The sequence below is a fragment of the Chrysemys picta genome, chromosome 1 (genome assembly GCF_011386835.1).
Source record: "Chrysemys picta bellii isolate R12L10 chromosome 1, ASM1138683v2, whole genome shotgun sequence".
Lineage (NCBI taxonomy): Eukaryota > Metazoa > Chordata > Testudines > Emydidae > Chrysemys > Chrysemys picta.
This window is the reverse complement of record NC_088791.1, coordinates 303,295,852-303,322,501: the sequence shown is the minus strand read 5'-3', so window position 1 is coordinate 303,322,501 and position 26,650 is coordinate 303,295,852. Positions and strand designations below refer to the sequence as shown.

Here is a 26,650-nt window from a genome sequence, read left to right as displayed (position 1 = left end):
CATGCTGGGCGCTCCTTTAGCAGGGCATTGCAAGGCACCCACGGTTGCAGCGCGTTGTAACATACTCATCAGTCTGGGCTGTACCCTAATGCACGGGTAGCCCCAGATGCCTGTTGACACAGCTCGCCTGCAGGAAAACACAGGTGGGACTGGGGCTGCCCCGCCCAGCACATGGCACACATAAGACCCTCCGGGGAGGAGGAGGAGGAGGAGGCTGCATTGTCACGTGACCACCGCAGCTATTCGGGGGCTTAACGACGCCTCAGGCGCGCGCTCCTCATCTCAGTCCTCGACTCTTCGCCCATATCGGGTTTGCGCACGTGCAGTAAATTGCGTCTTGGGGTCGCGACAGAGCGACCGCCGCGCACGCGCACTTGATTTTCTGTCACCCTGGTGTGGCACTTCCCTACGTACCAAGTTAGTTTTCCATAATACGCATGCGTGCTCACTCCACACTCCCCTCAACAGTTGCCGCCGTAAAGCGGGCGTAGTCGCGCGTCTGTCACTGCCCCCGGCCTCAGGGCGCATGCATTCCCGGGCCCGTCCGCATGCGTAGTAGGCAGCTGGGGAGGTGTACAGTGTAGCCGCGCACGCGCACTAGGTCTCAGTGCTGGCACGCAGCGTGTACAGTTGGTCGCCTGTCAGGGCTGCTGCGCCTGCGCAGTCACTGTTCTGTGGCTACCGGTCCAGAGCCGCCCGACGCTCGGTGGGTGGGAGAGCGGAACGGAGGGTCCGGGCGGCAGCAGCAGGGCCTTGCGGCCCGGCCCCGCCGCCGCTTCCTCCTCGCCCCCCCAGCTGACGCTGCTGGTGATGCAGCCGTGCAGCGGCGACGAGGAGGCGGCGGGGGGCATCGGGCGGCCCCGGGGACCCGCGCAGGCCCCGGAGACCTCCGGAGGCCTCGTGTTCCTGTGCGAGGTGTGCCCCAGCGAGGGCGAAGGGGACGCGGCCGAGGAGGGCGAGCCGGCGGGCGGCGAGAGCACGGCCAGCCCCGAGGAGCTGGAGGACGAGGAGGCGGCGGCGGCCTCCGGCGGGGAGGGCCCCGCGGGGGGCGGGGGCTGCAAGAGCTGCACGTACCAGGGCTGCAGCGAGACCACCACGCAGGTGGCCAAGCAGCGCAAGCCCTGGATGTGCAAGCGCCACCGCAACAAGATGTACAAGGACAAGTACAAGCGCAAGAAGAGCGACCAGGCCCTGGGCGGGACCGGGGCCGGGGCGCCCCCAGCGCAGGGCGGGGCTGCCACCCCCGGGGGCAGCGCGCGGGCCGAGGTGAGGGGTTAGTGCCCGGCTCACGGCTGTATCAGTGCCGAGGTATTAGGGCAGAGATTTGGGCGGGGGGAGGGGTAGTTGAGGCTACACATAAGCCCCCCACCGCTGTGTGCAAGGGTAGCCCGCTGTGCAGCGCCCATTTAGCAACACCCCAAATCACTTGAGCTAAGGGTGAGTTGCAGGTAATCAGCTTTTCGGTGGGCTCCCCCATTGGAGGGGGGGGACTTAGCCTGCTACTATGTGCTGCTGTTACAGGTGTGTGGGAGCGGCACCTCCCTCACTGGAGAACCACATAACTCTCCTAGTTCTCTCCTCCACTGAGGTACAGATTCAGTGCAGAATGGCATTAGTTATTTACATCGCCTGCCTAGCTTTTTGTCTGCTCCTACTCCCCGCACAAAGTGAGTTCTTTCTAACGAGCCTGTCAGCCTGGTATGATTTCCTGTCCTGTTGAGTTCCAATTATCTAAGCATGTTTGTGGTGGCCCAGGTAGTTCCAATAATAGTAATGGTAATTCTCCTGTCCCAGAGAGAAATCCACACCCGTCTTATAGACCGAGGCCACTGTGCCAGGGAAAGCCTTGCAGAGAATAACTTTTTGGCCATCTGCTTTCCTGCTCCTTCCTTCCTGTTTGTTACACTTATGAAACCCTCTAAGTATGCTTAGGCATAAGTGTAATACTTTAGGTTTCAGAGTAGCAGCCGTGTTAGTCTGTATCCGCAAAAAGAAGAACAGGAGTACTTGTGGCACCTTAGAGACTAACAAATTTATTAGAGCATAAGCTTTCGTGGACTACAGCCCACTTCTTCGGTGGGCTGTAGTCCACGAAAGCTTATGCTCTAATAAATTTGTTAGTCTCTAAAGGTGCCACAAGTACTCCTGTTCTTCTTTTTGTAATACTTTAAACATTCAGAGCTATATTGAGCCACACAATATCTTCATAAATGTTATCTACAGATTGAAAAACAGAGGCACAGGGATCACACAGTAAATCAGTGGCAGAACTGGTATTAGCACTCAGCTTGTTTTCAGCAGTTTGGGCTCTCAATCCCAAACTCTATACAGTGTAGTCTCTGATAGTTGCCATAATTTTTATAAAGAGTTTTCAAGCAGATCTTGCATTTTGTGCATGCATTGTATTTTGGAATAGTTTTGGGAAGGGGGAAACCGCATTTCTTCTACTGAGTTTAAAAAAACAATGGTGATGGAGGCGGTTTGTACTGAGGGAGTGGTTTTGGAAGGGGCAGGATTTTCTTTTTCCACAACTATGTAGTGTCTACACTAGCCTTTGAAGATTAGTGAGACTCAAGGTAGAATACCCATATATGCATCTAATAAAGGCTGAGCCTTTTGACATTTCTTCAACAGTGTTGAAGTAGTAGATGCTAGGATAGATATTTGTCTGACCCCTTTCAGTTGGAAGAACAGTTAACAAACTTTACAGGTTGGGATGCCTCAGGCCAGAGAGAAACCAGTGAGGAATCTGCAGCACCTTATCTGTGCTGCAGTGTGGCTAGAACTGCCTCAGCTGTGACTATAGCCTTGACCTAGCCTCCAACCTGAGACTCTCTAGACCAGTGGGTCTCAAACTTTTGTACTGGTGACCCCTTTTACATCGCAAGCCTCTGAGTGTGACCCCAAAATAAACTAAAAACACTTCTTTATATATTTAAAACCATTATAAATGCTGGAGGCAAAGCGGGGTCAGGGATGGAGGCTGACAGCTCGCGACCCCCCCATGTAATAACCTCACAACCTCCTTAGGGGTCCCGACGCTCAATTTGAGAACCCCTGCTCTAGACACACATTACTTTCAGGGAAATATGGTTAAAAAGTGTGGAGGGAATAATTGGGCTGTTTCAAATTACTTAATTTTTAATCAAATAGATTAAAGTTTTATTAACTAGCTGTGGTAACTTGATTAGGAGTCTAATTTAAAGTCTAATTCACCAGTTTCTGGAGTCACACTCACTGTGGCAAATGGAGAAAGTGGAGACTGGAAGCTTTATGGAGGGAAAGGGGAAAAACAGAACATTGGGTGGATCCTTTTCCTCTCTGGCACACCTTATTTCCTTCCACAGGTTAGGAAGGGGACGCAGGCCCTTTTATTCTGAGATCTCCCCTGTAGAAATGAAAATGCATTGTAATGACAAAACATATTAACATCCATCTTTCCTCTTGTATTTTGTCTCTTATGTCCAGGATTGCGTTGAAGGTTCAGTTTCTGTTACAAAACAAAGAACAGGGTCTATTGGAGATCGCCCAGCAAGACCTACTCTTTTAGAACAAGTATTGAATCAGAAAAGGCTGGTAAGTACCATGGCTTCACAAGGCTGAAGATAGTAGGATTGCTTTTTGAGAACCAATTTTTGTAAATTGCTCACTCCTTTTCTTAAAGATACAGATAGAATATGTATTGAAAGTTATTGGTGCCTCTCTGGAAACTTGGAAGTCAGTAGATTGCTGTTGTGCATTACATAGTTATATAAACAAGATTTTAAAACTGAAATAGCACAGTAGACATGGAAGATGCACATTTCGACATCTGCACAGAACAAATATGAATAATCATGAGTATGTGAATCACAGCTACATTAGTTGAACGTGGACATTTCTGTATTATTTGAATTGAGGCACAAAAGTTGTGATTTGGCCAAGGCCCACAACAAGTTAGTGATAGTGCCAGGAATAGAACCCAAAACTCCTGACTCCCATCCTCTTCACAAGACAGTGCCTCCTTTCATGCTTTCATAAGGGTTATTTGTTTCTATCTGGTGACCAGTTAGTATGATAAACTATAAATATTTTATATTTATAGAAATCTTACTTAAATGACAGGCTCTGTATTTCTACAAAAGAACAGGGATTTTAGATAGTTTGCTATATGGAATACAAGAAGTATAGTTCAAAATTAAACTGCAGTTAAACATTTTTAAAGCAGATGTTTACATTGTCTATATGACAGTAACTTATTTTTGTTTAATAAACAAAAGTATATAGTATTATGAAGTGGCATATCATGCACATCTTTCAGTCTTGATTCAGTTAACTGGAGGTGACATTAATGTTGACTCCATTTCTTTTCTGGAGGTATTGTAATGATGAAAATGGTTCCCACTTTGGTGTGTTTTGTAATATGTTAATTTTATTGAACTCCCATTTATAAAATATAAGGAACAAACTGATATAATGCATAGTTCACAAATATGGGATATTTTTCTATTCTAAATATTAAATGGTGTCCATTTAAAAAATCCTCTTTTCTTTAAGTCATTGTTAAGAAGTCCGGAGGTCGTACAGTTTCTGCAGAAACAACAGCAGCTGCTAAGTCAACAAGCTTTGGAACAAAGGCAGCAACAGTTTCCAGGAGCACCTGTGTGATGGGGACAAAGATCTGCAGCAGAATCTTATGCTGAAGTGGTGGAGGGATATGTCTCTTACATAAGTGAAAAAAAGGCGAGTTAAATATTAAGATGGAAGACTAAACTTGTTGCTGCTGTATTATACCTGTATTGTTTTTTGGTTGCACTTTTGGGGTTCTGAGCTGCATGGATGTCCACAAATTTGTGAGCAAATCAGGAGGAATCTGATTCCCCATTCTGTTTCAGAAATGTAACTTATTCATAATTTTTTATGTAAATGTCATTGTATCAGTAATCCTACTCCTACCAAAGTCTTCCATTATAAACTAAACACTTTGCTATGTGAAAGATTTCATAGCTTCAGTGTAGTCACTCTTTGATGACAATCATTGAAGAAATAGAGGCAATTACTTTCTGTGGAAGTTGTGAAATAAAAAAAAAGTACTGACTTTGAGCCAGCCCAGTAAGATGACATAGTAGCATATTGCTCAGGGATATAGGAGGCTTGGAGTCATTAGCTTCTGTTGCACTAACAGTTAAAGACAAAATAATGCCATGCAGTAGCTGCACTAATGGCTAATTGTGTAAAGCATTGGTTGATCCTGTTGGTGTGTCCATAATTCACAAGTCTAGCTGGATTGAAGTGTTTAACCATTCTCTCTAAAAGAAGTGCTACAGGGCTGTAACCAGCATAATAGGTAGTTTGAAGGAATTGATGTGGAAAATAGCCCCAGAATGTATAGAAAGGAGAAATTGCCATTTAAAGGAAGAACTAGAGGCAAAAAAGAAAATAACCTAAGTTTTTTTTTTCATTGTTTACATGGCCTTCCACTATCCCATGCTCATGAACTTTACAAAAAGTAATATTTAAAGAACTGGTGGTCAATAGTGGTGGACCATAGCTTGCTGAGTGATAGAATAAAGTGACCTCTCATGGATGAACCAATTTAAGAATTATATTAATTATTATTTATTTGTCTTGGATTTGAAAACCATGAGTGACTTTCATTCCTCTCTGTAAGTGAATAAAATGAAATATTTAGAGTTAAAGTTGTTGAATTTAGTTATAACAGCAGCTGTATGCAAAGAGTAAAATTAATTCCATATCACTTGTTCCTTATCAGTAATCTTCCTTCTCCAAAAACAAACCTTTTAAAAAGAGCTTAATACAAAAGAAATAGAATCTAATCCACTCGGGTTTCTAGTTAATTAAAATTGTTCATTTTAACAATTGGTTTACCTGTTTAAGAATCAAAACATATCACAAAACAATGAATCCTGAGTTTTTCTTAGTATTAAAACTAATTTTCTAGTAGAGGGTTTTTAAGTAATAGCATAGGTACTTATTAAGCTGTGACTTTGGTACAAACTTTTAAGGTCCACTAATAAGTATCAATTCAATAATATTTCTGCTACTCTTGTATGGGTGTTGTGTAAGATGTATTTATTTACAGAAATCGTTCAGATAGCGATCTATTAAACTGCAATTGTGTGTCTGGAATTGTGCAGGTGGTTCTCATTTCAAATATGTTTTAAGAAATTTTGTATAAAAATTTTTGGACCAATAAGTGTTCTTTGAGCAACTTTTTTGTAAAAACTCATGTTCATTTTTTTTCTTCTTTGAACTTATTGTACATTCATTTTTATGTTCTGTCTCTATTCATATAGCTAGCTCTGGTTAGGTAGCCTTAAACTTTGCTGCATTTCCAAACTGCTTGTGTTCTTTCAGAGCGAGAAACTTCACATTTAAAAAAAAAAATCAGATACTGTGTTTTCAGGGTGTAAATGGTTATATGAAAATTAAAAATAAATACCAGTTTTATAGATTTTTATTCTGATATTTATATATAGAAGAAAGTAGTGGTTTTTTTTTGGGTCTAATTTAGCTAATTTTTTTAGGGTTTTTTGTGAAAACATTTTGGGGGAGACAACTTGCAATTCAGTTAACTTTTTTTTTTTTAAACAGTAGTCTTAAGTACTACACTTGCCCCAGAGCTCCCATGCCAATTATTGTGATTTTATACAATCTTTTTCTTATTTTTAAAGTTTTCTGGCTTGTTAACAATTTGCTGGGCCCATTCATAAGAACATCTATACTGCGTCAGACCAATGGTCCATCCAGTCCAGTATCCTGTCTTCTGACAGTGGCCAATGCCAGATGCTTAAGAGGGGATGAACAGGACAGTTATCAAGTGCTCCATCTCCTGTTGTCCACTCCCAGCTTCTGGCAGTTAGAGGGTTAGGACGCCCAGAACATGGGGTTACATCCCTGGTCATCTTGGCTAATTGTCATTGATGAACTTATCTGAATCTTTTTGAACCATTATAGTTTTGGTCTTCACAACATCCCCTGGCAATGAGTTGCGCAAGTTGACTGCATTGTGTGAAGTACTTATTTTTTTTGTTTGTTTTAAACCTGCTTCCTGTTAATTTCATTGACCCCTGGCTCTTGTGTTATATGAACAGGGCTGGCCTTACCATGAGGCGAACTGAGGCGGCTGCCTCAGGTGCCAGACTGTGGGGGGACACCACTAGGACCCAGAGTGTAGAAAATTGTGTCTGCTGCTGGTGCATATGTATTCTCGTTGCTCTAGATGCACAGAGATGGTGGAGTGCTGTGCTGGAGGAAGGAGGGCACAAGAGACATGGCAGGCCTGAGAAAAGGTGAGAGGGAGTAACAAAGCAGCAGGAGCTGCAGGGAGAGAGAGGAGGAGGAGCCTCTTATGTACCTCTCTAGCACCCCCAGAAGTCTGGACTGATTAACACCAGCTTCTCAGGGAGCTTCCTGTTTCCTGCTGCTTCCCTGAAGTCCACTTAAGGAGAACAGGCACTCAGCTGGAGTAGTAGGAGCCAGTTAGGCCCTTAGGATGCTGATATCTTCCCTCACTCAGGCTCTGCTACCAGCCTACTTATTTGTCCCCTTCAATTGAGTGTTGAGAGCCACTATAGCTGGCACAGAACAGCAGTCATGAGCGAAAGAAAACGCCCCTCTGGGGCAGCATTTAGAAAAAGAAAGAAAAGCTTCCTTTGCTTTCTATCGAAGCAGGAAGGAGCTCTCCTGAGATACATAGACACGAATGTTCGCGGTGAGCCTTCTGGCCGCAGTGAGGATGAGTGGTGAGGAGATGCCTGATCTTCCAGGTAGTCGGAGTGCAGGTGACCTGACAGCTACTGCAGCATCCATATCTCCATCTCAAATGGATGTAACCATGCACATTCCTGAAGAAAAGTGTAGATCAGAGAAGAGTGTGGTGGAGGTGCAAGAAGCAGCTGCTGCTGAGTTTAGTTTCTTACGTCTAGATGATCCAGGACTCTGGACCCACTTGAGCAATAGCCTGTACTGCATGGGCCACAGCAAGTGAAAAACTTCATGTTCCCCAAAGACAATGAAAATAGAAGTTTCCATCCAACACATTACTGGCGTGAAATCCCCAATGGGACAAAGTGGAGAGGCCATGGCTTATGTACTCAAAAACCCAGAATGCTGCATACTGTGTTTGTTGCAAACTCTTATAGTCTAATGTTCCAGTCACATTGGGTTCTACAGGAACAAAGGACTGGAAAAATCTGGCTAGAAATCTGGCATGCCATGAGAAGGCAGCAAATCACCAGAGAGCATTCCATAGGTGGAAAGAGCTTGAGATGAGACTAAGGTTAAAGGCCACCATAGATGATCAGCATCAAGAGAAGATTGCATCAGAGTCTCTACTGGCAAAATGTTCTGAAAAGGCTCATTGCCATTGTGAGAATGCTTACTACCCAAAACCTAGCACTGCATGGCACTTCAGATCAGTTGTATGTGCCAAACAATGGAAACTTCCTTAAAATTGTGGAGCTGATGGTTGAGTTTGATGCTGTACTTCAGGAGCATCTAAGAAGAGTCACCACCCAAGAAGTGTATACACATCACTACCTTGGAAAAACAATTCAAAATGAGATCATACAGTTACTGGCAACAAAAAAACCAGAAGATTGTGGCAGATCTGAAGTCAGCAAGTCTGTTGTTCTGGACTGCACACCTGACATCAGCCATATGGAACAAATGACTTTAATGGTGCGTTTTGTAACAACAGAACCTAGTGAAAATGTCCCTGCAATGGTGACTGTCATAGCATTTTCTAGAATGTATTGACATTGATGATACTACAGGAGCTGGTATGACAAATGTGCTTTTCAAGAAGCTGGAAGATACAGGAATTGCGATAGCCCTGACCTCTCATGTCAGCTATGATAATGGTGCCACCAGGAGAGGAAAGAACAGAGGAGCGCAGACATGGATCCGAGAGTTAAACCCTCGAGCTTTTTTTGTCCCATGTAGTTCTCATTCATTGAACTTGGTGGTCAGTGATGCAGCATCAGCGTCTAGTGAGGCTGCTGAATTTTTTAATGTAATTCAAAGCATCTATGTATTTTTCTCTGCATCAACTCATCGATGGCAAATTTTGAAGCAACATTTGGGAACATCCTCTCTGACACTGAAACCACTGAGTGCCACACAATGGGAAAGTTGAGTGGAGACTATAAAGCCTATCAAACACCAAATTGGGAAGATAGAAGATGCCATAGTTGCCATTATGGAGGATAATGCTATGACAGGAACTGTTTGTGGGAGAACAGTGGCAGAGGGAAATGGAATCACCAGAAACATACATAACTTCAAATTTCTGTGTGGCTTAGTGTTGTGGCATGACATACTGTTTTTGAAATAAATGTTGTAAGCAAAGAGACTCCAAGGTGTTGACCTTGATATATCTGGAGCAATGGAATAACTGGATAAAGCAAAGTCATACCTACAGTCTTACCGGTCAGATGAGAGATTTCAAAACGTTCTGAAGAGTGCACAGAAGTTGGCAGAGGAACTTCACACTGAAGCTATTTTCCCACCCATTCAGGAATACAAGAGTCACTGAAGAAGAAGACATTTTGATTACAAGGCACAGGATAATCCCATAAGAGACCCCAAACAACAATTCAAAGTTGAATTATTTAACCGGGTGCTAGATTTTGCAATACAGTCAGTTGAATGTTTCATGCAGAAGAATGTTTCATGAAGCTCAAGGAAAACAGCAGTATATTTGGGATGTTGTATGATATTTCAAAACTCCTCACTATACTTGAAGACCTACACCAGCAATGCAGAGCACTAGAGACAGTGTTGACACATGATGACATGCACGATATTGATGCGAGTGATTTAGGTGATGAACTGAAAGCCCTTTCAAGATACATTTCAGCAGGATCAACTCCAAAGGCTGTTCTGGAATATATGTGCACAAATAAATGACCACCCTCTTTCCAAATGCTTTTGTTGCTCTGTGCATACTTCTAACACTTCCAGTAACAGTTGCCAGTGGAGAACACAGCTTCTCCAAGCTGAAGTTAATAAAAGCACATCTACGCTCCACAATGACCACAGGAGAGGCTGGTTGGCCTTGCAACCATATCAATAGAGCATGAGCTGGCCCAGACTGTGGACCTTCAGCAGGAAGCAGTTCAAATCTTTGCAACCAAGAAGGCACAGAAAACACTACTTTTATTCAAACAGATAAAAATGCCAGTGTTTACTATGCAGACAAGAAAAGTTACATTTGCTGTTCAGGCATTTGAAAGTTGTTACTTAAAATTTTTGAACAAGGCATTTTAAGTTGTTAGTTCTCCTTTATTGGGGTAGATAGCAGAGCAGTACCATGAGACGAGTAGAACAGGAAGAAGGCAAAATTGAGACCTTTCAAAGTTTTGGCCCAAGCGAGAGGGCATGGGGGCGTCATTTGTGCTCCCCGTCTCAGGTGCCAAAATGTTGTAGTCCAGCCCTGGATCTGAAGGGGTAAAGAGTGCTTTTTCTCCACACTATACATGATTTTCTAGGCCCCCTCCCCCATAGTCAGTTTTTCAAGCTGAAAAGTCCGAATCTTTTAAATCTCTTCTCATAGGGAAGCTGTTCCATACTCCTAATCATTTTTGTTGCCCTTCTCTCTACCTTTTCCAATTCTAATTATTTTTTGAGATGGAGCAACCAGAAGAAACTGGTCTACACAGAGTAGATCTGGAAATGGACTATACAAAGTGCTGTCAAATGCAGAAGTAAATTAGAAATTTTTCTTTTAATCTTTTAGTAATAGTTAACATGATTGTTAATTGTTACAATAATACATAATTATCAGAATTTGATTTGTTAATGGTGTCTTTCTAAAATGTCATTCAAAATACTCATTCTATCTAAATTATGTTTGTGAATGTTTAAATCAAATGTCTGATTCAGCAAATCCTCCATGTACACAGCTACCAGTAACTTTCAGCATTTGGCTATTGTGAAGCTGAAATCATTAGAAGAGTGTGATATTCCTATCTGTTAAAAACAATCTGACATTAATTTATTAAGGTGAAGTGATAACTCAGGAAGTAGTTTGCTGTTTGTGATTTACTGAGCTTGCAAAGCATGTTAGGAGTTTTACAATTTAAAGATGTGACATAAAATGACTTCAGTTAGAAGAACTATGCTTCAAGAACTAGGTTGATTTAACTCAGAACATAATAAAATGTATGGGATGAAAATAAAATATAAAAAAGGAAAGCAGAATCCAGTCATGTTGGGACTAGCAGCTTCTTTGTGAGGCTTGTCATCCTTATATTGATAACTTGTTATACTGTTATCTTTCCCAGTACATAGACATAACAGCTCGTGATTAGATTTCACTCAGACTGTCAAAGGAATCAAACAAGGAAGCTATATTTTTCATATGCCTTCCTTAAACTGTGGGAGATATACTGGCATCTGAAAATTAGAATTTTGCATGCAGTGGTTGAATAGGCTACTTCCTTGAATAATAACTTATGCATACAAGTCCATTTTGCAAGCACATCACAACTCAAATATCTATTATCTACCATGTTGCAATCTGACTGAACTGTGCTATTTTAGTATGTTAGCTTCATTTTCTCACATACGACATCTATTTAGGGCAGAGTGTCTTTCTTGTGTGTTTCATAGTTCCTTTTCAGAGGTTGACATTTCAAATAAGTATATTTGATAGATCTAGCTTACCTAAAGGCACAAATTTTCAACAGTGAGAGTGATTAATCATTGGAACAAGCTATGAAAGGACATGGTGTATTTTCCATCTCTTGAAATCTTCAAATCAGACTGGATGCCTTGCTGGAAGGTTTGGTCAAACAAGTTAGTGGGCTTTTATTTCCAGTAACTTGGGATGCTGGAGACAGAGATTCAAATCCCTATTTTGCCTGATTTGGAACAGAAACTTCAATCCTAGTCTCCCACCTATATGCCCTAACCACTGGGCTATGGAATATTCCATTATGGATTTCTCTCACTATCTTCTGTTGAAGCTCTTCCATTTTGAATAAAACAAATAGTCTTTGGAGTAGGCATTGGAACCCGGGTCTCCAGTGTTTGTGCCAACCATGGGGCGACAGAATCCTTCTCAATATTTAAGGTTTTTTTTTTTTTAAATATATACAGCTTCTACTAGAGAAATTGAGAGAGCCCACCCCAGAATATGATTTAGCTCAGTAGCGAGGGCTCTTGTCTGAGAGGAAAGATTTGGGTTCAAGTGTGTGCCCCAAAACAGGCAGAGTGGGGATTAGAACTCTGGTCTTCTACATTCTGGCTGAGTTCTCTAACCATTAGATGATATATAGAATGGGGGGAGTGTGACATGCCCAGCATTCAAATGTATACACCACTTACCCCATGTACATAGGAGCAGGGACGGCGCTAGCTTTTTTTGCCGCCCCAAGCACGGCAGGCAGGCTGTCTTCGGTGGCAGGCCTGCGGGAGGTCCCCAGTCCCGCGGATTCGGCGTACCCACCGCCGAATCCACAGGACCAGCGGACCTCCCGCAGGCAAGCCGCCGAAGACTGCCTGACTGCTGCCCTCGCAGGGACCGGCAGGGTGCCCCCCGCGGCTTGCCGTCCCAGGCACGCGCTTGGAGCGCTGGTGCCTGGAGCCTTCGCTGCATAGGAGTCTTCGCTACTCCTCCAAGTCAGGGACCAGATTGGGAAAAACTGGCACTACTGCTCCACCAACAACATACTCATGCTGTTAAAATGAAATCAGATTCACAACAGGTCACATTCATCTATGTCCAATCCCACCTCTTTTCTACAATGTTTGCATGCTGTGACACTGGCTGATCATCATCCACACAGAAGCCATTATTTGATGCCATTTCCTAGATCAAATGTTCTGCCAGATGGCCTATCAAGGCTCACAAACATCTATTCAGGCTGTATAAGCATTGAGTGAATGGAGTGACCTGGATACAAAGTATTGTTTATGGTACTGAATCTGTCACATTCATCTGTGAGAGAAGATGATCAGGTTACTATTCCAGTTTTCAGTCTTCTCAGGCCAGGCACTACGGTGCCTCCATAGTCCTTGAAAGGGGCTGAGCCCGTGTAGTGATCTATTCAATTTATATTAAACATTCTACAGAGGCTTCCTATTTCTCTATCAGTTTAGTTTGTCCACATTAGCAGGCCAGGTATTTGCCTGATCGTAGCAGTAATGAATGCATGCAGTGATCCAAGAAGAAATTCTTTGAGCAGACACCGGACGACCTTTCATTCTGTTGGCCACTGCAACGAACAGCTGCGTAGATTGCAGAATGGCTTGGTTCGTTCAGTGTAGAAGGCTAGTGCTCTTCTGACATCTAGGGAATGCAGTCGATGCTCCTCTGACTTATGGGGCTTTGGAAAAAAGATGGGCAGATAAATCTCCTGGCCCCTATGAAACTCGGTAGGAAGACTGGGTGTGGACACAGTTGAACCTTGTCCTTGTAAAAGACTGTATAGGGCGGTTCTGAGGTAAGTGCCCTAATCTCAGAGACCTTGCAGGCTGAAGTTATTGCAACCAAGAACCCAACCTTCCAAGAAAGGAGGAGAGAATAGGAAGCCAGAGGCTCGAAGGGTGTGTGTGCCATGAGCCGGGATAACACGAGATTTAGGTCCCACGGAGGGACTGGGTCCCGGACGTGCGGATAGAGGTGCTCAAGGCCATTGAGGAACCTGGCAGGTATGCTGTAGGCAAAAACCGATCTGCCCTCTAGTGGCGGATGGAAAGTCAAAATGGCCCTTAATAGATGACAAAGACAGGCCTTGGAGCTTGAGGTGCAGAAGGTAGTCCAGGATTAACTGCAGTGAAGCCTGACTGGGCCGAATGCCTTTATTTGAGGACCAGTACGTAAACCGTCTCCACTTGGCCGTGTAGGTCGCTCTAGTGGAGGGCTTTCTGCTGCCCAGCAAGACTTGCTGGACTCTGGCCGAGCACTCCTGCTCCTCCTCATTTAGCTATGCCACAGCCAAGCCATCAGATACAATGCTGCCAGGTTCGGGTGCAGGGGGGCGCTGTGGTTTTGTGACAGAAAATCCGTCCGGAGTGGTAGCTGAAATGGAGCCACCACCGAGCAGTCCAGCAGAGTGCCGAACCAGTGCTGATGTGGCCAAGCTGGCGTTATGAGGATCACCTTCACTCTGTCCTGCTTGATCTTCATGAGGACTCTGTGGATCAGTGGAACTGGGGGAAAGGCATACATTAAAGCCTTCAACCGTGAGAGCAGAAAAGCATCGGATAGAGAGCCTCTGTCAGACCCCTGAAAGGAGACGTCGTGGCATTTCCTGTTGTGTCTGGACGCAAACAGGTCCACCCGGAGAGTACCCAACCTGTGGAAGATGATGCTGACCCCCTCCAGACGGAGAGACCATTGATGGCAAGACGAGAAAGTCCTACTGAAACAATGCGCCAAAGCGTTCCTGGCCCCGGGGAGGTGTGTGGCTACGAGATGTAAGGTCATATTGCTCACAGACGTCCATAGCCCGAGAGCTTCCTGGCAAAGGGCAGATGACCTGGCTCTGCCTTGCCTGTTGATATAGAACATAGCCGCTGTATTCTCTGTCAGGACCTGGACCACCCTGTTTTTCAGCTGAGGTAGGAAGGCATGGCAGGTCAAGTGGACCACTTTGAGCTCCCTGACATTGATGTGTAGTGAACAATCGAGTCGGGACCAAATTGTGTCGAGCACCCAATGGTCCGAGGTCAGCCACAACCAGGCCGAACGGAAGGGGGGTAGACGGTCGAGGAAAAAGCAGGGGGGTGGATCCTGGGCAGTGGCTGGGGCGCCGTTCTCGGGCGCATCCTCAAAACGCCTGCTTCTGGCTGCCCTGATCTCGAGAGGGGCCAACCTCGGCAAAGGAGCGGGAAGACGGAAGGTGCTGTTGCTTAAACTCCTTGTCTTTCTCCTTTCATGTAGGAGCTGGACCGGGGAATGCCCCACGATTTTGATGGTGGCGGCGGCCGGAATGGCTTTCTAGCCGATTGAGGGGTGTACAGGCCCAAGGACTCGAGGGTGGCATGGGAGTCTTTAAGATTGTGGAGCCATGCATCGGTCAGCTCTGAGAAGAGCCCTGCTCCCTCAAACGGGATATTGTGGAGGGTAGTTTGCATCTCCTGGGACAACCCGGAGGACTGTGACCAGGAGTTGTGCCTCATGACCACTGCAGAGGCAATCACCCTGGTTGTCGAGTGCGTAGTGTCCCAGGCCATCTGGAGGACGCCTCTCGCCACTGGTTTACCCTCATCCACTAAGGTGGCAAACTCCTAGACTTAGTCCTGTGGAAGGCCCTTCTTGAACTTGCTGATGGAGTCCCACAAGTTGAAATTGTATCTGCCTAGCAGGGCCTGACAGTTAGACACCTGAAATTGTGGGAGACAGAGGTGGATCCCTGGCTGGGCTAGGGGGTCTGACCACAGCGGTACCTCAGTGTAGCTCCGGGGCAGGCACGTGGCCTAACAGGTCCTTTGCCCAAAGTCCCCTTGTCCTGCAGTGCCCACGGGCCCTTGGGCTTCAGCCATTTCTTGGGCACCGGCAAAGGGGAATGGTGCTGGGTGGGTTCCGTAGCCAGCAGTGCGCTGCACACTGATGCCGAAGTACTAGGCATGGAGTTTGACCGGAGGGCTCTGAGGCAGGACGAAGCATAGCCTCCGTGAGGAGGGCCCTCAAGCGGATATCCCGCTCTGTCTGGGTTCTAGGGCAAAAGTTCTTGCAGATCCTGCACTTGTCTTTTCTGTGTGATTTCCCCAGACACTTGAAACAGCTGTTATGGGGGTCACGATGGACATCGCTGGGTACATGATGAACATGGCTTAAAGCCTGGAGCATGGGGCATGCCCCACTTCGCAGCAAACTCCCAGCTGGGACTCTTAACTACTAAAACTATCTGACACTTAGTTTGACCATTAAGTACCTAAAAGCTAACTACAAAGGAGACAGAACAATGGGCTGAAAGAATCGCTAATGTTCTTGCAATGCAAGACAAGACATTCCAACTAACCATCATGGATGGTAAGAAAGAACTAAGAGGGTGTACAGCCGGCGGTGCCTGATATACTGATGCATGAGCACGGCCCTCAAGGGGGCGCTGCAGCCGACCCTACAGATACTGTTACGGCAAAAGTCTCAGATGGCTGTGCACATGGGCATGCACACACCTAGAATGGAATTGACGTGAGCAAGCACTTGAAGAAGAACCACTGATTCCAGTAGACTATGTGTATAAGGTTTACTCATCTGATTGAAGCAACAGAGAGTCTTAAAGGTGCCCCAGGACTCTGTTGCTTCAATCAGACTAACACAGCTACCCCTCTGATACTTGTCATCTGATTGAGAGTTTTCTAAGGGGAGTGCTCCTGCACCTGTAGTGAATGGGAGCAGGATTGGGCCCTAGACCCTTATCAAGGTTTAATTTGTAAATCTCAGCCACGCAGAAAAATGCACACCAAAAAACTGCTCTCTGTTTGGAAGTAACTTTATTAATAATAAGCACAAGACATGTATGATCACTATTACACTAGGATAATTCTATCCAAAGAAATGAAAGATTGATAAAAAAGTGTGTTATTCAAACATCAGATTAAGTACATTGTTTTCAGGCAGCCCCAGTCACCCTTGACAGGACAAAGGATTTGGAAAAGCTACTTAACTGTGTAGCAAGCATAATGTTTTTCTCAATGTGATAGCAAGGCCTAGTTTGCCAGTTGGAGGACTTAACGTGGTTTTGAACTCCCAGGCTCATGAAGGCTAGAGTACAAGTGGCACTATCCATGCACTAATTTGCATTGGCAAGTTTTTGGAATGCCAAGGACATCTGCCTGAGAATGACACTGTGAGGGTACGTCTACACTGCAAAGAAACCCCTGCAGCAGTGTCTCTCGAGCCTGGGTCAACTTACTTGGGCACACAGGGCTTGTGCTACGGGGCTAAACATAGCAGAGTAGATGTTCCATTTGGCTTAGAGCCCAGACTCTGAAAGCCAGCTAGGAGGGTGGGTCCCAGGCTCAAGCACAAGCGGGAACGTCAACACTGCTATTTTTAGCCCCATGAGCACAAGCTCTGAGACTTGCTGCTTTAGGTTTATTGTTGAAGTGCAGACGTACCCTAAATCCCTTTTTTCTGGACGATGAAGAAGTTTTGCTCAGGCTGTGATAGTGGGAGGAAGAAAGGGCAGAAATCAACCAGAGAGAGAACTTGTGTATTTTACTCTTGTTTATTTAGGCTTGGCAGAATTCGTTGTTTTAGAAATAATTTTGACAGATAATGTTTAATTTTAAGCATTTTTTTCAATTTTTATTTATTTAAACTTCCACAATTGCACAAAATTATAGGTTTTAAGCATTTTTTAATTTCTATCAATTTAAATTTTCACAGTTGCAGGAAATTACGGGGGGGGGGTGACAGACAATAATTATTTAATGACAGCAGACGTTGAGATCCAAAAAAGTAAAGCTTTCTAACCACTAGAACACACATTTTCAACATCACATATGAAAATATACAAAGTAAATATACTCTCATAGGTTCACAAACTGCATTTTTCTTACTTCACCTATCTGTAAATTTTTATTATTATAGATGGATATTTTCCCCACTGGTTTGTGTGTGTGCTGTGAAATTGATGTTTACTGACATTCACCAATAAAAATCTAGTCCTTCCAAGCCTTTGTATATTTATATATTCCATTTGGTACTGGTTTTACCCTCAACTAGAGTGTGATAACTAACACATACCAATAAACAGCAGAGAACCCCTCAAATCCATAGTTTTGCCCCTCACATGCATACATCTTTGGAGGATTAGAGCCTTCATTACTATACACACTTTATAATCCACACAGAAAGGGGTTAATCTCCCCATTTATCAGCAAAATTTAAATAGAGGCAGTGCTGTAATGAGATTTTGAATTACTAACAATGAGTTATCTTTACAAAATATGCTGTGATAAATTTATTTGTATTTTAGAAAGAATTATAATTAAAACAGAACTAAAATTGCCAAAATAAATGAAGAAAATGTAGTGATGATTTATCCCTGCTCTTTGTTAAATTTGTTCCCATGCTCACTAATCTGTAGTGTCTCGCAGGCATGAGTGTGAATTAATGAGACTGTAATATTTTAGCACATTGTAATATCAGAAACATTTTGATTCAGATGACATGATAATGTATTTGAAAGTGCAAAGGGTTAGGATTAACCAAACTTCCATGGATTTCAATTTATGATGAATTATGTATTTGAAATCAACTCGTTGGTCTAGTTTTCCTGTGCTATTATTGTACATGACCATTTTAGGACTAACTCAGAATACAAAATAGCGGTATACATATGTAACAAAAAAAACCCTAAGACTGCACATCAGAAAAAAGTTCACAATTAGTTGGAAGTATTCACGCTGGCAATGAGGGAAGTGCAACTGACTTCAATGGACACAGTGTGTAATTTAAAACAGAATTAAACAAACCAACCCCAAAATGGTTATTAACCAAGATGCTAACCCCATGCTCTGGCTGTCCCTAAGCCTCTGACTGCCAGAAGCTAGGACTGGATGACAGGGGATTGCGCAATAATTGCCCTGTTCTGTTCATTCCCTCGAAGCATCTGGCATCGACCACTGTTGGAAGACAGGATACTGGGTTAGATGGACCATTGGTCTGATCCATTATGGCCAGTCTTATGTTCTAACCCAGGGAATCAATTTAAGGAGGAAGTATTTGATCTAATTTGCACAGGCAGTTGATTTTAAAATAAAAGCTGTAAGTTGTCTTGTGCAGGTGCTCTGGGGCAAAGTGGGTGTTTGACAGGAGTATTAGCGGACCCCTGCTAAACAAAGGGTTAACTACCCCTCAGCCTATCTTCTTGCAGAGGTGCTCAAAGGAAGGGGCTCTGAGAATGGTTGTTCTGGGAGGAGAATGCCATTAAGAAGGTAGCGCTCTGCACAAGGAGCCATGGCATTATGCTGCAGCCCCCAAGCTGGGGAGGTATTTTGTTCACATGAACTTATTTTGATTTCTTGTTATAAAGGTTATGCCTTAAGAAACAGGCCTTGCTGACTGTGACTTGGTTTTTTTTCCTGTCGAGTCATTCCAGCAGCTTACTGGGTGAAAGAGGGTACAGGGATTCTCTCCTCTATCCAGGAGCCAGGCAGAACAACTCCCTAATAGTGTGGGGGCAGCTAGCCGGCCATAGCCCTTGTTGTGCTGTGCCCAGCTAGACTGGGCCTATGGTTAGGCCCTTTTGCCCCATGCACAGACTCAGATGGAAGGATAGGGAGGCATGCATAGCTGCACATTTCTGCAGCACATAGAAGAACGCTGTCCAGCATGCTCCCTACCATCACACCTTTCCTTGGTGCAATGGGGCATTCTGCTCATGAGCTACATCTCCACTCTCCCTGGTCCCGCAGTGAAGCAGAATTTAGTCCTAAGAGCTTTAGAAAGCTGCAGCCCTACATGGGCCCTTCTCAGCTCTTTCACTAAAGCTCCCAATTGCACCTGCAGACTGTTCTGACTAGCTGCCTGTCCCAACTCAAAAGCAGGAGACGCCCAGGATAAAACCAGCTTCCCAGGTAACGGCACAATCTGTATTATGGGCAACATGCCTCAGCTTTGAAAATGACACTTTAATGAGTGCTCTATTCTGAGTTTACTCCATTGCACCCCAATCTTTATTTACCGCATCTGCTTCTAGTTTTCTTGGAATCAGTAATGAGAGAGAGAGAGAGAGATTAATAGGAAGAAGGATTAAATGCTTGTCTATGGTTTTGACTTCCAGCACAAAATGCCCTGCACTGCTAGGGATAATATCACACATTACATTTAAAATGGTCTATAGATCTCCCCCCAGCTTTATCAGAGAGAATTTAAGTATTGTTAAAGTTGAATACAAAAGAGAAAAACTCCCTAATGAGCCATTGAGATCCATTCCAAGAACAAATAAATTAAGCCACGCTTCTTTATTAATGATTCTATTCAACCAAAATAAACAGATGCAGTTTCTCCCATAGTAGTCACTATAAATCTAAGGAACTCTACATCTCTCTAAGCAGCAAGTGGTGAGTGATGCTTCCTGAGTCTCATAGCTTTGCAAGCAGATAATAAATGCTGTCAGCCATGAAAGACCAGGGTCAGATCAGACAAAGCTAGACACAGATGCCTTTCCCTCCACCCTTAAGTTGAGGGGGCCCCACTGATGTTCATGCTTCAGTACCATAAGGTATGGAGTACAAGTTGCCTCTCCTTAGCAAAGCTCTCCTGTGACAATGTCGCAACCACCATCTTGGTCACCACCAGGGATGAACCTGCAGAGCTAATGTGTGGGACACTTCACTACATAGTCCTGACTGAACACCCATTGGACTCATTGGCAAGACTTACTGACTTCTATGGGTGTTGGATTGGACTCTAGATCCCTAGCTGGCAGCTGTGTCACACTCATATCCCCTGTGGAGCAGGGACAACAGGACCTTGGGCCCTAAGGGGAATGAGGATGTCTGCCCCTTTATTGCAGCCATAACTATTGCACTGAAGGCCTTCTGTGCTCCTGTTTAACAGGAAACCTCCTAACTCTCTCCACAAACACACACACAGACCAGGTCTGGCCACACTACATACCTGCTCATCTGATGTGGGGTAAATGGGGATTAAGGGTGGGAAAAAGAAGGGGCCAACTGATGGCTTCATGGGGGATGCAAGGTTTGCTTGAACAGGCTCTGAAAAAAGGTGATATATTAATACGGGTATTTCTGAAGTACTGGCAGCAATTAAACTATCATCAACCCACAACAATTTTCTTGCACAGATTTCTTAATAGGAAAATAAGTGGTCTGAGCACCATGATGAATGTTTTTTGTGCCACCAGCAGCTCAAATCTCATAACTCTCTCTTGATACATTGCACTTCTCGGTAGGAACCTTAAACATGGTTTGAATTGTTGATTCCCAGAAGCTTTAAAAAAAAAAAAAACATTAAAAAAACCTGTCTTTGCGAATTAGTTTTCCTCTAAGTGGCTTTTAAATCTCTCTGGCAGCCTATCAAAAGCTGGAGTATTTATGAGTTCGTTTAAAGGTTTTTAACTGCATACTAGCTGACAGATTCATGAGGACCTTTGAGCAGAAAATATCACCGTTTACAATGGGGAAACATTGCAGTGAAATACAGAATTACCTTGCAATAAGTTATGGGAAATTTATGCCCAGTTTCAGACAACATGGGCCTATCATTCAGAATAGGCTGACCACTCAGCTAAAGTCGATGAGGGCTGCACACATTGAGGCCCTTTGAAATTCAGGCCCAACGGCCCAGATTCTCAAAGATGTTTAGGCCCTTAGCTCCCATTGAAATGAATGGCGATAAGCACCTAAGTATCCTGGAGGATCTGGTGTAAGGCAGCTGAAGTTGGGCACTGCAAATCAGTGGCTGCTTTTGTAAAATTTGGCCTGAGTGTAATTTAGAGTTTTGCCAGGTCTGCTGTGAGTGCTTTAAAATCTGATGAAACACCTTAACAAGGCAAGTGGGGTTTACACACTAGGAACTTGGTACTGCAGCCTTTACTCACGGGTGTAGTCCTACTAAAGTCAATGGGGCTATTTTTATAAGGATTACTCCCAGAGGGTGGAATGCAGGAGGGAAAAAGCCAACCTGAGGTGACTGGTGTTTTAATCACACACAAATCACATGGGTTATTACTGTGCAAATACCATTGCTCTCCAGAGGTGAAACCCCCTACGAACCGAAAATATTTGAGAAAAGAGACCGGTGCAACTGGTCAGGTGCTCTGCTGCACTATCAGCAGGAGACAACTGGATTCTAAAGCTGACAAAGACCAGGTGCACCTTGGAAGGGACATGTTCACTCTCTGAGCAGAAGAGGAAGGTGCTGAGAATGTCTATAATCAAGCCCAGCTGTCCATTCTATACAGGCATTAACAGGGGATTGAGGAGGAGGTTGTAACTTCTGCCCTCTGGGCTGGAGGGAGTCAATTGTCTTTCACTGAAAAGGGCAGCGCAGAAGGAAAGGACAAACCTGGGATACAGAATGGGGGAAGTAACTAGCTGCTGAAATGGAACACGTGGGCTTTCTCCATCCTCAGTTCTAAAAAGGAAGGGGGAGCCGCAGTCAGTAAAGCCCAGAAAAATTGGAGAAACTGAGCAATGAGTATTTTGAAAACCACAGTTCAAAGACCCCAGTAGGGTGACATTGCTGATGCAGAGGATGCTGTGTAGAGAAGATTAGAGAGCTGATGAAAATGTCTTTTCAAACTAATTTTCTCAACTCTGCTAAGCAGTAAATGGCATGTCTAGATTTCTCTGTACCAATATTACTTGATTTCATTGCTGTGGGAGATTATAAAGCTTCTCCTATCAGATAATGATGCTGCTGCTATCAAGTGGTGACAGAATGGGGCTCTTCACCAATACACATTTCCCATGAAAATTTGCTATCTTGCACAGAATTTAATGATCATTTATTATTCTGTGCACTAACACTGTTGGAAATGCTTGAAGCTGTATTCAAAGAAAGTAACCCTGTTGGTTTATTAAAAATTCTTATGCTACATTCATAATTATCACCTTATTATAGGTATTACACAGCTTCTAGAAGTTGTGAGAAGTATTTTTAACAGATGTCGTTTGGCTTTTATGCAAAATATACTTAAAGGTTTCAGAAATCCTTTTCTTACAATTAGACAGTGCAATGCTTAGTTCTAGATATTATGCAAGGAGAAGAGAAAAATCATTCTGTTCAATAGAAGTTTCAGGGTAACACTTCTGTTATAGTAAAAAGCAGGATCTATGAAGTTACTGGAGTTTCTGTCCCTTATAGCAACCTGGTTCCTGGCAGCTAGCTAAGCTGTCCTGCCTAGGCATAATCAAATATTCACCCACCTCTTTCACATGGTGGTGGTGATCATGAAAAAGGATTGGTGCCCTTCAGAAAAGGTGATGTGCCCTGGGTGAGTGGAGTTTTGCCAGGCTGGTTCCATGCACCAGAGTGTAGGCAACAGCATGTCCCACTTGCAGAGGGAATGTGGACTGGAAGTTTATAAAATATTTTTGCCCACTGCTTTGCTCTGGACTTTCTGTTCCCCCTGCAGCCCTGGCCATTCCCTGCAGCATAGCCAAAACCACTGTGCAAATGCCAAGGCCTATGGCTAAGATGGTAAACAGCTTGTTCCAGCAACTGTAGGGATGGGTACTGTGTCCTTTACCCCCTGAGACTGGCTGAGAGCATCATCTGCTGAACCTCTGAATAATCAGTGGCCCAGAATCAATCCCTGAAGCAAGGCACCATCAATACAGTACATGTATCCGACTCAATCCCACTCCCACCCTTGTATGTTTGCTGCTCCCAACTCTGCCATGTACCCAGTACAGAGGCTCTCCCAAAGGGAATGATAAGTTAGTTATGTAATTCCACAATTTACACTTCACTTCCCTTTTGTGACTCACAGTCCAAGTCCCTTTTAGACGTACCATGGATAGCAGCACAATAGTCTAACTACAGATGGTTCTAATTTAAAAACAAAATACATCAATACTGCTCAGAGGAGAGGATGAAGTTTACATGCCAGATAAGTATTTATTTATTTTTATCTTGCAAAAAGCAGTGGAAGTTAACTCATTTTTATATATATATATATGCATAGATTTTGGTTTTGTTTAAATGAAATTGTTCTTGTTTTTCAGTGCAACAGTACCATACACCACTGTGTCAACAGTATCTGACTACTTGGGTTAGCCCAGGATGCTCTAACAATGAAGGGCTGAACACCTCCTGTGAGTCAGCAGCTCCCACTGAAATCAACGGTAGATGTGGAAAACTAAGCTCCTCATAGGATCTAGCCCATAATGCTTTGCAATAGTGTGACAGACTGTACTTGTATGTTCACCACTTTTACAAAACTATGATAAATCTTGTACAAAATATGCCTTGTGAGATATTATTTGAAAACTCATGACTCGCTGATCATTATCGTCCTGATAGAATATGTCTGGCAACACTGTATGTAAAGTTAGTAACATCAAACAGTGGAATCTTATATGACATATTCCAATTCTGGGGAAGCAGCCCAAACCAGTTCCTCAGAGACAAAAGGAAAATGGACGCCTCTGCCAGGTGTCAACAAAATCAATTGGACAATCACCTGAGTAAGCAGCCATTCTTTGGCAGGAAGAAGGGTGTGAGCAATAAATTTTCATCTTGGGAGACAGCTTTGCTGCCACCTGAACCCCAGCTGGAGATGATTCTCTGAGAGGAGGAAAAGATATAAAAATGAGGAACAGAGGTCACAAATCACCTCTCTCCTCCCTTTCCATCTGTTCATGGCGTTAATGACACCTGAAGAAACACTGAACGGGGGGAGGAGGCTTGACTGAAGGAGTTCAGCCAGTAAATGCATGTGGTGAGAAAAACCTTTGCTTTGAATTCACTCAGCTTAATAAGTTAGGTATTAGTTTGCATTTTACCTTTTATTTCTTTGTAACCAATTCTGACTTTTATACCTCATTACTCGTAATCACTTAAAATCTATCTTTCTGTAGTTAATAAACTTGTTTTATCTAAACCAGTGTGTTTGGACTGAAGTGTTTGGGAACCTCCGTTTGAGATAACAGCGCTTGTGCATATCATTTCTATTAATGAAATGACGGACTTTCTATGAACTTGTATTGTCCAGGAAGGTGCTGGACAGTACAAGCCGCACATTTCTGGGGACAAGTTTGGGACTGAGAATTTGCTGGTGTCACGCTAATATAAATCAGGAGTGACTGGCTAAAACACTCATATCTTTCAGCTGGGAGTGATTTTGCATGTTAGAGGCTGTGTTTGAACAGGCCAGGAGTGGTTGTTCTCACAGCAAAGCAGTGTAAAAGGTTGAGAAATGAGGGGACACAGCTGTTCAACAGTCCAGATTGTACCCTGCGGAATGTCACAAATAGGGAGGCAGACAGGAACTACTGTTTATTCCTTTAACTCACCAGCTGCAATTCACCCTCTGCACAAATCCTGCAGGCCACTTTGGTCCTGCTTAAATGGATTTAAGTGGTGCACAGCTTGGCGTTGGTTCTCTGCAGCCAAGGGTTCTTAATCCATATGGCGTGCTGAGTGTTCTCACCTCTCGAAGACTTGGGTGGGAAGTGAAGATGCTCACAGGAAATGTTTAGCTCTTTGCAGGGATCTGGTTTATTTCATATGAGAACAGACATGCTAACCCTGAATTCTAACCTTGTCATACTAGCATCATGTTAACTAGAAATGACAAAACATACCATGAAAAAAAATAGGGATAGTAGACTATGTATATATATTTACATCTACATATAGAAACTTCTTTTAATTGGAGATTCTATAAGCCACTGCCTGCAATAGCATCCATCCTATAGGTAATACTAGAGATGATTCTTAAGAGACTGAGGAGATGGGGTTATGAGGTGAGCCCATCTGTGTGAGCACCTTATCCAGCCATTGCAATGGTCCGTGCAGATGAATCTCAATCCAGCAAGGCGTGCTTGTAACGTCCTGGCGATGATACTCCGCTCCCCAGCCCTACAAAAATACCAAAGGATCAAAAGGTGAGTTTCTTTTTCATTGTAATTCCACCACTAAAGGCCCGGCTTCATTGCAGCCAGTGGGAAAGTGGCCAGCGACGTCAACTAAGTTGCCAGCATTTAATACATTTTCCTAGGGACAACTTCTCCAACAAGTGGGGAGCCTTAAGGGCCAGAGCGGTGTGTGCATTTCAGTGAATTTAAGATTATTGGTGACACGATTATTTAAAAGTCCGTGGTTCAGACAGATGTTTGAATACTGAGATTTCTACAAGGCCCCATGAGCCTCTTCTAATTTACACTTAGTTTATTTATAGGCTTTTCCATCCTCCATCAACCCCCTTCCTCTTCTGGCGATTCTGACCTGCAATTGTCCCTTACGGGGAGGCTCCATAGCTTTCTCATTCTGGGTTTTTGAGGCAACGGGTTTCTCTCCCCATGCCTTTCTTCTAATGGGGAGTAGAGGGGTTCCTCCTCTCTTTGAGTCTCCTCTAGGGAGGGGAACATTTTGGGCTTCACTTATTTCTGTATGTTCCCTTTCCTTATCTCATCATCCCTTCATCTCCTGCTCCACCATTCTCACTTTGGGTCTTCAATCTTCCCGTGTCCCTCATTTCCTATTTCCCTCTGTCTCCTCTATCAACTACACCCTCACCTTAAGATAAGGTATATGGGGCATACACGCACTTTTTCTCTGTTCCTCTCTGTGCCTGGCTCTCACAGACCCCACCGCAAGGAGACAGGATATACAAGGAGCCTCAGGCTTCTCAACAGTTCTCCACAGTGGATCCTGTAGCAGGAGGCCACTCTGCCAGCTGCCCAGGACTCTGGCTGGGGTTTGAGAGACCCCCAAGAGAGTGTGATGGAGTTAATAATGCACTGGAGTCCTGGAGCAACCAGGACAACCAGCAAGTCTGTTTCAATGAGTGCAGAACCGAGTTCTTATTGTGCTGCATAAAATAAACCACAATGTTCAGTATGAAATCTAGTGGAGCTACTATGCCTAATTTCAGCCCAAACACAGAAGGCCCAATTCTACCACACCTAGTGGGGCTACTAGTACCTTATTGTGCTGATTTCACTGAGTTAAGTGACTTGAGAGATTACAAGACTAGCTCAAAGTCACACT

The 26,650-nt window shown here is 44.0% G+C and overlaps 2 protein-coding genes across 5 annotated transcripts in view; one reads left to right on the top strand and one right to left on the bottom strand.

Moving 5' to 3' along the window:
• Nucleotides 1–519: 519 nt before the first annotated feature.
• Nucleotides 520–24,373, top strand: RFXAP (regulatory factor X associated protein). Of its 3 annotated transcripts, none has more exons than XR_010597809.1 (4): nt 668–1,266; nt 3,469–3,576; nt 4,537–4,722; nt 23,662–24,373. XR_010597809.1 is itself a non-coding variant. In XM_042842910.2 (3 exons), exons 1-3 carry the CDS (start codon nt 811–813, stop codon nt 4,645–4,647), a joined length of 675 nt encoding a protein of 224 aa, XP_042698844.2. In that variant the 5' UTR covers nt 520–810; the 3' UTR covers nt 4,648–4,781. The 3 variants fall into 3 exon arrangements, 1 of the variants encoding a protein (XP_042698844.2); XR_010597810.1 differs by lacking the exon at nt 23,662–24,373 and adding an exon at nt 7,095–9,969; XM_042842910.2 differs by lacking the exon at nt 23,662–24,373 and having other exon boundaries at nt 520–1,266; nt 4,537–4,781.
• SMAD9 (SMAD family member 9) overlaps nt 23,554–26,650 on the bottom strand; it is a 65,310-nt gene continuing 62,213 nt past the window's right edge. Inside the window, exon 7 of one of the 2 annotated variants that reach the window (XM_005286585.5) lies at nt 23,554–25,519. In XM_005286585.5, the coding sequence (XP_005286642.1) occupies nt 25,376–25,519 (144 nt within the window). In that variant the 3' untranslated portion in view covers nt 23,554–25,375. The remainder of the gene's footprint in view (nt 25,520–26,650) is intronic. The other variant, XM_065581316.1, reaches the window with a different exon arrangement.